General features: G+C 34.6%; 1 protein-coding gene across 1 annotated transcript in view; it reads right to left on the bottom strand.

Moving 5' to 3' along the window:
- PIK3R4 (phosphoinositide-3-kinase regulatory subunit 4) overlaps positions 1–13013 on the bottom strand; it is a 57570-nt gene that overhangs the window by 28002 nt on the left and 16555 nt on the right. The window contains exons 6-12 of the mRNA XM_058184165.1: positions 12058–12192; positions 9855–10076; positions 8088–8261; positions 6958–7103; positions 6170–6373; positions 5152–5353; positions 3772–3971 (exon numbers count right to left, since the gene is read on the bottom strand). Coding sequence (XP_058040148.1) covers positions 3772–3971; positions 5152–5353; positions 6170–6373; positions 6958–7103; positions 8088–8261; positions 9855–10076; positions 12058–12192 — 1283 coding nt within the window. The remainder of the gene's footprint in view (positions 1–3771; positions 3972–5151; positions 5354–6169; positions 6374–6957; positions 7104–8087; positions 8262–9854; positions 10077–12057; positions 12193–13013) is intronic.

The following is a 13013-nucleotide window of genomic DNA, read 5'->3' as shown; positions in this document are numbered from 1 at the left end:
GTCATTGGCCCCAACAGAAAGGGTGCGCAACTTGGGCGTTCTCCTGGATGGACGGCTGTCATTTGAAGATCAGTTGGCGACTGTCTCCAGGAGAGCCTTTTACCAGGTCCGCCTGGTTCGCCAGTTGCGCCCCTTTCTTGACCGGGATGCCTTATGCACGGTCACTCATGCTCTCGTCACTTCTCGTCTAGATTATTGCAATGCTCTCTACATGGGGCTTCCCCTGAAGTGCACTCGGAGGCTCCAGTTAGTTCAGAATGCAGCTGCGCAGGTGATTGAGGGAGCCACACGTTGTTCCTGGGTAACACTGCTCCTGCGCAGTCTGCACTGGCTACCTGTGGTCTTTCGGGTGCGCTTCAAGGTGTTGGTTACCACCTTTAAAGCGCTCCATGGCTTAGGGCCCGGGTACTTACGGGACCGCCTGCTGTTACCTTGCCTCCCACCGACCCGTACGCTCACAGAGAGGGTCTTCTCAGGGTGCCGTACGCCAAGCAATGTCAGCTGGCGGCCCCCAGGGGAAGGGCCTTCTCTGTTGGAGCACCTACCCTCTGGAACGAACTTCCCCCCGGTTTGCACCAATTACCTGACCTTCGGACCTTTCGCCGTGAATTGAAAACGTATCTGTTTATCCAAGCGGGACTGGCTTGATTTTTAAATTTTTAAATTTTTGAATTTTTAATAATTTTAATTGAGATATTTTAGTATGGGTCAATTCGACAGTTTTAATTCTCGGCCACTTATAGAATATGTATTTTAATTGTTGTTTTAATTTATATATTGAATTGTTTTAATTTGGCTGTATACCGCCCTGAGTCCTTCGGGAGAAGGGCGGTATAAAAATCTAAATAATAAATAAAAAAATAAATAAAATAAAAAAATAAGTTTGCAAAAATTCCAATCTCGTGGAAAGAAGCGACAATCAAAGGACAATTCTGACCTGATATATATCATAGATCGATATCCCTATTGAATTCGGACTACAAAATGTTTATGACAATCATGGCCAAAAGATTAAAAAAATTATTAGAAAACTTTATCCATTCTGATCAAAATGGCTTTCTGCCCAGAGGATATATAAGGATTACATTAGATATCATTGAATATTATGAGCTACACAATGAAAAACAGATGGTATTAATATTCACTGACATGCAGAAAGCATTTGATAATGTTAAATGGGAATTCATATTAAACCAATTAAAGTATATGGTATTTGGGGGAAAATTTATAAGGATGTGTAGAGCAATTTATTCCAAACAAGAAGCAAAAGTGGTAATCAATGGGGAAATAACAAAGAAATCTTCAAATACAGAAAGGTACGAGACAGGGTTTTCCGCTATCACCACTATTGTTTATTTTATCACTAGAAACTTTGAATAGAGTAATTCGAGAAGATAACCAAATTAGTGGCTTGAAGATTAGAAATGAAATTTTTAAAGTGTAGGCGTTTGCAGACAATCTTGTCTTTATTATTGAAGAGCCAATACAGTTCGGTGTACGGCTGATGGAAGTACTGGAGGAATATGGGGAGGTAGCAGGCCTAAAGATAAATAAGGATAAAACAAAAATGTTAGTAAAAACATGATGGAGGAGCAAAAAGAAGAGTTAGAGGAAAAAATTAACATTCAGATAGTTAAAAAAATTAGATATCTAGGAATCCAATTGACCTCAAGATGTGTGATGCTTGAAAAAGAGAATTATGATAGACTAACTGAACAAATTAAAATTGATTTAGAAAGATGGAAAAGATTGCAACTCTCCTTGATGGGGAGGATGCTACGATCAAGATGAATGTTCTACCTAAAATGTTATTTTTATTTCAATGTATGCCAATTCGGCTTTAAAAAGATTTCTTTATAAATTTGAACAGAATCATATCAAAATTTATATGGCAGGGCAAAAAAACAAGAATTAAATTAAAATTATTACAGGATGCAAAAGAAAGAGGGGGATTTAGCCTTCCAGATTGGGAAAAATATCAGCAAGCAGCAGCTCTGATTGGCTACACCTCAAAAATAGAAGATTGTTGACATTAGAAGGACATGATCTCCAAATAGGGTGGCATGCTATCCTCTGGGAGGAGAAGCATAAAGTTCACCAGTACTTCCAAAGGCACTACATCAGGAGGGCACTTTTAGATATTTGGATCAAGACTAAAAGAAGCAATTACATAGAGATCCCTTATTGGATATCAATAGTAGAAATGCTCACACCCACAAATCTTCTTAAAGCAGGAGAGGATGTTACATATAAAGAACTCTTAAACAGGAAAGCGGAATTGAAATCAAAGAAGAAGGAATCGAATTAGAGTGGTGAGTATACTTTATATAAATTTATGAAGGACAAAAAAGATTGGGGTATAAAATTGGAATCATCAGAATTGGATAAAATTCTACTAAGTACAGAGGGAAATGCCAGAAAAAAATGTACCATTATCTATTAGAACAAGACATGCTTGAAGAATACGTAAAGGAGACTATGATAACCTGGAGTAAATGTTTTGGGTACAGTATCGATTTGGATAATTGGCAGAATCTGTGGGGAAAAAATATTAAAATTACACTGGCGGCCTCATATAAAGAAAACCTGTATAAAATGTTTTACAGGTGGCATTTCCCATCCACAAGATTGGCAAGAATTAGCAAAAAACACTCCAATTTGTTGGAAGTGTGAGGCAGATTTAGGGTCATATTACCATATGTGTGGGAGTTCCCAAAAGCAAAAAGCTTTTGGCAGCAAATAAAGAGTTGGCTAGAAGAGATTTTAAAGGTTAAAATAGAAGTTAAGCCAGAATTTTTCTTACTGGGAATGATAGATGGTAAATAAATAAAAATGTAACCTATTTAACATTACATATACTAACCGCTGCAAGATTAGCATTTGTTCAAAAATGGAAGTGTAAAGAAATACCTTCAGAAAAAGTAATATGTAAAATTTATAACTGTGCAGAGATGGACTCATTTTAGAATTCAAAGATAAAAGCAAATTGTATTATGAAGTCTGGAGCAAATTTTACAACTGGTTAGACAAGAGGAAGAATGCCAAAAACAAGAGGTAGCGAATGTCTGGAAATGCATATGTCAATGTAAATTGAACATGAGTAAAATATAGGTTTATTGGATAAGTGTGTAACTGTTTAGGAAGTAATACATTATATACTTGACATTTAATGAAGTAGGATATATGTAAATTTTTATATAGATCGAGGAATCTATTACTTATCAATTCGAATTAGACATAAATGTCAGAAACCAGTGATGTTGAGCAATGTCCATTGTTTTTGTTTTTAAAACTTGAATTATTAATAAAAACTTTTTGAAAATAAAAAAGACCTAGGTGTGTGTGTGTGTGTGTACATACATACACACACACACACACACACACACACACACATATATATATACACATACACACACACAATTAATTATTTGTGAAAGGCCTAGGTTATATGTTATGTTATACAGCTGCACATTGTACTGTTATGAAAGATATTGGATCGATGGCTTAGCTCTTCTGTGAAACGCTAAACTACATCAATCAGTGACCCAGGATCTAGATTACTGATCTTGAGATCACAGTAGAAGCATTATATATATTCTAGTGGCTGTTGGTTCTTCAGTTCAATATCTGATTCATAGTTAACCAGAATTTGGCATTTACCCTCTTTATATTTTATCAAAGGTTCTGAGGTAAAAAAAGAGTCTGAGACATTAAAATAAATTTTAAGGGTGAAACATAAATATCCTCAAATACATAAATTCCCTTAAATACCTGTGGAGATGATGATAAAGGCACACAAATGCCAGCGGAGGATTCTGATCGAAGAGGTTTTCCAGTTTGTATAGCTTCCTGGTCAGAGCTTTGGACATAGCCTTTGCTAAGGGTTTGCTGTATGCTAGAAGGTTCCAAAGAGCCAAACATACTCTTCCATTCTTCATTTACATTTGAATCTTGTTTTACATGTTTTCTAGCTAAAATCAGCAAGTCCCAAAAGAAGAATTATCACGAGACTGAACATGATGTATAGCAAAAAAATCCAGAATGGACGAGATCATTGCAGAATAAATATATATAGACTCACCCACTCTGATTTATTTTAACAGATGTTAAAGGTAAAAAGGCCAGTGCTGGATCAAATAAATAAGTGATTAACTAAGAATTTGGACAAAAGTTTCAGCCTAACATTAAGTAACTCTGAAACTTTCATCTTAATTCCCAAAGGTACTCCATGTTTATAAAGCAGTTAAACCATATAGACGCCAGATTATTTAATTTGTATTCAAAACAGACTTAGCTTAACCATAATGGTATATTATTTGCTACAAAGCCACATATTGTTGGTTTGAAATTTGATTTCATTTCCAACAAGATATTAAAACACCAGCTATGTGCTCAGTGTCTCGAACTGCAAGGGATGGGGAATCATTCATTATTAAAGATTGCTTTTTACTTAATGAGACACATCTAGAAGAATATTATTATTACAGGTAGTTCTCGACTCACAACAGTTCATTTAGTGACCATTCAAAGTTACAATAGCACTGAAAAAAATGACTAATAACCATTTTCACACTTATGTCCACTGCAGCACCCAGCAGGTCATGTGATCAAAATTCAGACTGACTCATATTTATGACAGCTGTTGTGTCCTGGGGTCATATGAACAATTTTTGTGATCTTCTGACAAGCAAAGTCAATGGGCAAGCCAGTTTCACTTAACAATCGTGTTGCTACCTTAACAACTGCAGTGATTTACTTACTTACTTACTTGTGTTGTACTTACTTACAACAACTGTGGCAAGAAAAATCATAAAATGAGGCAAAACTTGCTTGACAAATGCTTCATTTAGCAACACAAATTCTTGGCTCAATTATGGTTATAAGTTAAGGACTACCTTTATATGTCAAGGTAGAATTATCTTGAAAAGACAAGATAAGGCAAGCCATGACAGAGATGCTCATTCAACACAATCCCCCTAGTCCTTTAGGTAGTATTTTCAGGAAATAATAAATATAAATGGTAGGAAAGCCTACTTTTGGCAGTCCAATTATGCATGACTAAATCTGAATCCCAGGTGCAGTAATGACTAAGGAAAATTTCCACATATAAATTAGTAAAAAGTAAGATGAGAACCATGAAACTATACTAACCACGTTTATCATCAGATTCCTGCTTAGTTTTAATTAGATCAACTTGTCTCCCAATTATTCCCAAAGCTGCCAAGTCGATTACGCCTTTTTGAATGCTGTCATGAAGGTGGCTCTGATCCACTATGTTGGCCTTGGCTTTATTGGACTTTAACATGAAGTCTCGTAAAGCAAGTAGCTTGTCTTCTTCTTCCTCAGTCATCCCCTATTCCCAAAACATAGTGTTGAAATTATCATAACTGGCGAAAAACAGGTAAGAATTCCAAGTTATACATAATGTATAGCAACTACGATCAAAGTGAATTAATCTTAGTGCCTTTTAGAAATCAAGAACTAAATTATACATTAATAAATTGTTTGCTAAATACAAAAGCAAAGTGAAAAACAAAAATAAATTGCCGTCTAGTAATCCAAATAATTTAGGACATGGATTGCCTTGCTCAGCCACATAATTTTGGTAATCCAACATATCCAACGGAACTGTCAAAATGATTACAACTTCTAAAGTATGAAAGGTTCAATAAAATAATTTTTGTTCATTAATAGAAACTATTATATTTTATTTATACAAGCAGGTAATTTAATACATTTAATATTTCCACACAATTGACACAAGAATTTTCTATCACTTTTAAGAAAATTGTCAACCACAAAGTTGAAAGATTAAACGTTAAGCTTAAGAATCCCAATTAATGAAGAATAATACTTAAATATATAAACACATTTCAAGGCAGTCTGAATGTGTTCTTCCTCTGTAAGGTAAGTTTCTAACCTAGATTTCTTTTTTCCTAAGAGCAATTTCTATTATTTAATACAGGTATGTTATTTTAGAGGTCAGTACTGAATTACTGGAAAAATGACTAATGGTGTGTCACAACACAAATTCAAGGAGACTTTTGTGAAAAAAATGACAAGTGCCATCCATTTATCTGAATGTTGTACAGCTGCTGCCATGGTTCATATCCTTGTGTGACCATAGAGTCTGCCTGGCTTTACTATTATTATACTGGAAAATATTTACTTGAGAAAGTAGCTTCTTTAGCAGTTGTGCAATTGCAGGATCTTCGGGAGGTGGACAGTCAGAAAGGATCCCACTTCTTTTTTTCTGACGAAGCTGTAGTGTTCTGAAAAGGCTTCCTATATCCTTAGACCTTAGAGCATAATCAAATATAGAACGGCTTACAGGTTCCTTAAGAACACTCAGGAGAACAATTTCTTTATCTATCTGCAGTTGAGAGAAAACAAGAAAGACATTGAGTTCCATTGAAAATAAAACATAAGGATTTAATTTTTTAAACAAAGTTTTTTTCTTTCCACAGAGATCTAATACAATGGCAGACCTTTGAAAGAAGAAGTTTAAAAATTCACTTCCAGTGAAATGGTTTCAAATACTGCTTGACTGTTGGCTTCCATTTGTTACTTTTACAGCACTCCTTCTATTTAAAATGCCATGGAATTGTTACTTCCTCTGTAAAGTCTTCTGAATCATAAACAACCATTGTTTCATTTTAAAAAGAGAAAGTGAACAACTCATTGGCTGCATTTGGTCACAATTTTAATAATTCTAATTCTTCCATCTTCAAAAAAAATGGTTAGTAATACAGAAATGGAGAAATTTAGTAAGTTGCAACAACCACTGGTACTACTGCCATTGAAGAAAAGGTATGCAAGATTCATTTCAGCTATACTAGCTATGATCACTCTTTCTTGTCTAAACAGATTTCACAAAAGGAAAGTGTAAAGCAAAGTTTAAGATCTCTTATATACTGCTTTGCTATGAATGATAATAATATGTACTTGGTTTATTACCTGTATTATTGGCTGGGTGATGAAGGAGTGCAAGTAAGGCATTAGTTTGCAATAAACATCAGCAATATTCAAATGCTGTGCTACAACAGTGATAAATCCTACTGCTCCATAACGTATCCAGAGATTAGGATGGCACAAAAAAGGAGCTAAAAAGAAATGTTAATTTTAATGAATTAATAATTCATTAAATTAATTTGAAACATAATTCAAATCTGAGAGGAAAAACCTATACAATTTCTTACACACATGCACATAAAAATTCCAACTCAAATAAATGAATCCAGAGGAAGAAAATTTCTATTTATTCATCTACCATCCCTTCATAATTATAATTTTAGCATGTGGCAGAATATTCTATTAAGAATTTAATTCCTTTCTGCTTTGTAATATTTCTGATTTTATTCCAGACTGTTCATAATAACATCCACAAGCCTATAATTCATTGCAAAAGTCATCACATAATGTTCTACCAATAGCTAGATACTTTAGCTGGACTGCTTTCAAGCTAGGAAATAGAAAGGATTTTCTGACTAAACCTACTGATGGTGATTTTTTGGATGCTATCAGGTGGATGGTTGTTAGCATTACCATGAAAAGACATGATGCAGTTTTATGTCTTTTCCTATACTATTGGTAAGTAAAGAGCTGGAAGCAGTAGGATTTTGTAGGAAGGCTGTTTTATGAATATAGAATGCTATCAATGACTAATCAAAGTTACTTTTAAAAAAATCAATTATATTTGAAAGAGTAGAATAATTTAATAATTACTGATAATTAGATTGTTATTTTAATCTAGTAGAATCTTTCCTAACTTGATACTATCTACCATCTTTCCCTGATAATTTCCCTGTCTTACATTTTTTTGAACCCTGAAATAAGTGCTTGGCCTTATTGCCATGTGCTCAAAAGCCCGATTGGGCTTATTATCAGGGGATGTCTTATTTTGGGGAAAACAGAATAGATGTGTTCAGACTACAACTGCAAGAACTCTAGTCAAAAACTATGAAGGTTGTATATTCTGGGAACCACTTGGGTGATATTAAATTAGGGAGAATGACTATATACCAGTGATTAAATTACATGCCATAAAAAGATTTTTGAAACAGGAGGGGAAGAGGGAGATGACTTACCAATATCACATACAAACTCATATATATGAGGTTTCTGCAGAAGCCCTAATTGGCACATACAGGTAAGGGCATTGAGAGCTTTATATATTACAAATTCTTCAACATCACTCAGTCCTTGCTGAAGCAAAGGCTTTAGAATGGAAGAGCTTTGCCAGCCAACATAAGCAGCCACACCTGAAATCCAGGTAGATTTTAAAAAATACAAATTATAATTCCTAAAAAACTAAATAATTTTACGAACTAAATTCAACATATATTATAAAACAACTCGCCTCATTTTGAAAAAGAATGAAACTGAATGTCATTTTAAGACCAGCAGCTGTTTTCTATAGATTTCCCATCTTCTTTTTCAGAATTTGTTGGCACTGTTTTAGTGCTTAATGGAAAACATCAGGAATGGGAAGCCCACGACCATTCATATGTAACTGAATTTCAATTCTCAGCATACTTGATTACTGGCTGGCACTATAAATGAAATTTAGCAATATCTGGAGGACCATGGCTTCCCTAACTATGGCATTAACTTTAAGGATAAGATGGAGGACTAATCATTAGTGCTAAATATGCAACCATAATATATTTCTAATTATCATATGATGAAGGCAGACAACATGGAATAATTCATAGCTATATGTCTACATCATTCCTGATAGTCCTCAATTTAAGATCGCTTGTTCAAAACTATATACAAAATTATAATGACACTTTGATGCTGGATTTAACTGCTAACACTTTTTGCAGTAGATAAGATGATGGGCCAAATTAGTTGAGTAAATAGAGCTGTCCAAGTTTATAAATTGTATACCTATTTTGCAAGAGGAGGCAACTATTATTGTTGAAATATATTCATCAGTGTTCAACTGGGGGGACAATTTATGTTTATTTTTTTCTTTTATGCATGTTTTTTGTTTTTGTCTTTGGTTATTTTGCTTTGTTTTTATTTCCTTTTTTTGAAGTCTGTATTTTAACTTTGGAAATAAAATAAAAAAATATTTTAAAAATTACAATGGCACCAAATGATTTGCAACTGTGAAATAGTAGCTCTTAAAGCATCCCTGATGTTGTGTAATCATGTTCCATGTGCTTAGTTCATGATTATGACATTGCAGTAAGCCACAGTCATATGATCACCATTTGAGACCTTCCCAGCTAGATTCCTACAAGAAAAGTCAATGGGAAAGTCAACAGGAAAGGTTGAAAATCACTCTCATAAGTTTCCCCTGTTCTTTTTTCCCCTAGGTGCCTTGGTACCGAGTACCAACATCTTACAGTACTCCCATTTGAACTCTGTACATATTGTCATGCTTTCAAGCTATCTCCCCACCCCACCTGTGGCCCTCATCAGCCTGCCTGTGTTCCCTAGTGCCTGCCTATGGCCCTTTCTGGTTGGCCCCATATTCCTTTTTGGGACACTCACCTCTTGCTGCTTAATGATTTAATTACTCATGAGGTTGTGATGTTTTGACAGTCATTGCTAACTGATATGCTATGTTCTGCTTCATGACTGCATTGTTTAGTGGAGCAATCCCACTTCCAACTATCATTGTAACCTGAGTACTATCTGTACAATATTCAGGATGCATCTAACTGGTCATCTTGTGAGCGAACTTACTGATTATTGGTACATAAATACAAAGTGATTCACCTGATTTAAGTCTGTAGCTGTTCACCTTAATGTTTATATATAAAACTATTTAATTAGCCAGTTAAAAAAACTGTTCCTCCTATAATATAATGGAAGTATTATTTTTGTTGCTAAGTACTTACCCACAATGCTGTCAAAAAATGCTCCCCGTAAATGCCAGTCATTCTTATCATTAAGAAAAGTGATCATATGGGAAAGAAGTACATCATTCGCTTTTTGTCGTCCAAAAAAAACACAAAGACGGGTTATCCCATTCTCCATTAAAGTCTGTTTAACAATATTTTCTGGATCACTTAATAAAGTGACCACTTTTTGCTGAACCATTTCATGCAAGGCCTGAAGCTCTGCAAGAGTAACACAGAAACAGATCAGATAAAATGAAGAATATATGTTCACTATCATTCAACGCAATATATTATTTTTGTTCAGTAATCTCTTCTTTTATCTTTGCTGAATTGTTAATGTTTATGAAAATGTAATGAATTATATATTTTAGCAAATTATGGCATGACACTATGAGCAACAAATGCAATGTACTAGGTTATAAGAGGAAAAAGTGTAGCAGAGTCAGATCTACAACCCACCTTTCTTAAAACTGTATCATGTGGTAAATCAAACAGGAAACAGAACTTCAAAGCAAAGGCAAAATTTGAACATGAATTGATGTGGCATTCTCTCACACATTTTGAACTTAAGCTATAGGAATACTTTATAATATTTGGCTATCAGAACATTAAAAACCCAAGCTCAAGTCACTTGATTATTTTGCTCACAGCACATAGCCTACATGAGCTGCAACATACACAGTTCCTACACTACCATCACCTTGAAACAATTTAATTACAGAAGAGATAGGAAACTTCTAAAAGGTTGGGCACTATCGTTCAGCTTTTCAACCTTTGGGGGGGAGTGTCTTAGAAAAACATGCTATGACATGGTGATGTTATTGGTTGGGACATAGTTAAAATTTATCAGTGTATTTTGGGGCATTCTAAGAATGGAAATTGAAAATGAGAGATCTCTGGGAAGCAACTCTTTACACCTTCTGGAAATCATAAAAAGGGCCGAAACCCATACCCTGGAATTCAAGGAGTCAGTCTCCAAAGAATCTATAGGCTATCAGGTTAGGAAAGGTAGAATAATGAAAAGAAATTTAAAAAGAACACGAGTAGCAAGAGAGAGGAAAAAATATCCTCCAACTAGTGAATTAACTTTCATTCAATTCAGAAGTCCTTCCAAGTTAGCACTGGTGCCTTACCTTGCATCAGATAATAATATCAGTTGTGTAGGCTTACAGTTTAAAGGGCCTGAAGGCATTTAAAGACTATGCTATTGCTCAAGTTGGAACTAGTATAATAGTACTTGGAACGCAGAATCTCAGCTTGATCAAAATCTCCAGTAGCGCACTTCAATATTAAAATAACTGCATATTAATTCCTTTTGTATATATACATTATAAGATAATATGCAGAAAGTTTTGTTTGTGTATGTAAGTCCATATACTGTACATGAGATTCATACAGAATTTGAAAATGCTAAGCAAAACATTCACCAACTTAAGATAGGAGTATTTATTTTCTGAGATAAACTGTGATTTAACAAAGGAACATTATGATGCTTTCCTACTGAGTGAATTATTAAAAACACTACCTCACCATTCCTTTCTTTTACCTAAATGCTGTAGATTATGAAAAAATAGCATAATTTCTAAAAAAGGAAATTCTTGGTATCTTTTTGGAATCAGAAATGTTCTGCCAGATATAGTGGCACTGCAACTTCCATAATTCCTAGCCAGCATATCTTGAAAGTTCTAGGATGGGATTAGAATTATGATTATAATAGGTAGAATTATAATAGCTAGATATTGGAAATGTGATTTTTAGAATAGAAGAGTGGAATTCTGAAATGTGGAAATTAGCTTTAAATGATAAAATGACATGTGATATTAAAATTAGAAGTGGTGTGTATAAAGAAGATATTTTCTGGAAGACTTGGAAACCATTTGTGGACTTTGCGCTTGGAACATTGGACGCTTCAGTACCTGTACCTCGAGAACGTGGATTTTGGCAATCATGAGGATATATCCGAAGACCCAAATCTTCCTTTTATGTATAGCACAAGGGTGTAATAATGTATTTTTTTTGTTTGTTTGTTGTAAAAAAAGTAATAAAAAAAAAAAAAGAAAGAAAGTTCTAGGATGGGAAAGATTAAATTCAAAGAGCATGAGAAACAGAAATCCTTTCCTGTAGATGTTTATCTCGAAATGTCATTAGGTTAATTACATACATCACACTTAAAGGTAAGTCAGTCTAAGAAATGCATTACCAGTGTCATAATTTTCACTAGGATGTGTTGTATCATCTGTTTCTTCACTGTTTGGTTCATTTTCCATGTTCAGCGTTTTCAACTGGACTAGTTCCAAAAATCTCAGAGCAGTTTCAGCCAACAATGCTATGTTCTCTGCAAACATTAAAAGAAAAAGAAAAGTGTCACGTAGTAAATATAACTGGAACTATATTAATCTTAGTCATAGAAGTCTCACCAATGCTTTCCAAACACTCTAAAATAACTTTCATTCAATATATATTTTTAGGTAACTTGCAAAAATGCTTCTCTCTAAATTTATATAATTGAGGTTGTTCACCTAAAAACTCTGGTTATTGGCTGGCCACCCAGAGAAAACTGAAGAATGAACCAAGCATTTTTCTCAATCCTGTGAACATTTCAATGTATACTTCAGGAAAAAGTTGATAATGGACTAAATGTGGACATCAGTATTTCCATAGGTAATTTTAATTCTTTCCAGATTCCCTCTCCAGGCTACAAGAAAAAAACTAATTTGTAATATCATATTTATTATTAAGTGCCCCTTGGTCCCAGATCTTAAGGAATACTAATAGAAATACTGTAAGCTTATTTTTTTGTCTAAAAAAATAAGCTGGCGATGGAAATATAGGTCTCATTGGGCTATATAGGTAGCAGAAAGCCTTCTTATACAAACCATATTGGGTAAATAGGGCTTGAAACTACCCACACTCACTATGTGGGAGTTGTATGACTCCATACATATCCTTCTCCTCATGTATTGTCATGGCAAAGGGGCTGACAAAACGTGATCCACTGAAGAAGGAAATGGCAACCTACTCCAGTAACCCCATGGACAGTACCAAAAGGCAAAAAGATATGATTCCAGAAGATGAGCCCCTCAGCTTGGAAGGTGTCCAATATGCTACTGGGGAAGAGTGGAGAGCTAGTACTAGTAGCGCCAGAAAGAGTGAAGC

The sequence above is a fragment of the Ahaetulla prasina genome, chromosome 4, assembly GCF_028640845.1.
Source record: "Ahaetulla prasina isolate Xishuangbanna chromosome 4, ASM2864084v1, whole genome shotgun sequence".
NCBI lineage: Eukaryota > Metazoa > Chordata > Lepidosauria > Squamata > Colubridae > Ahaetulla > Ahaetulla prasina.
Note: the sequence above shows the minus strand (reverse complement) of the source record. Positions and strands in the feature narration are given on the sequence as shown.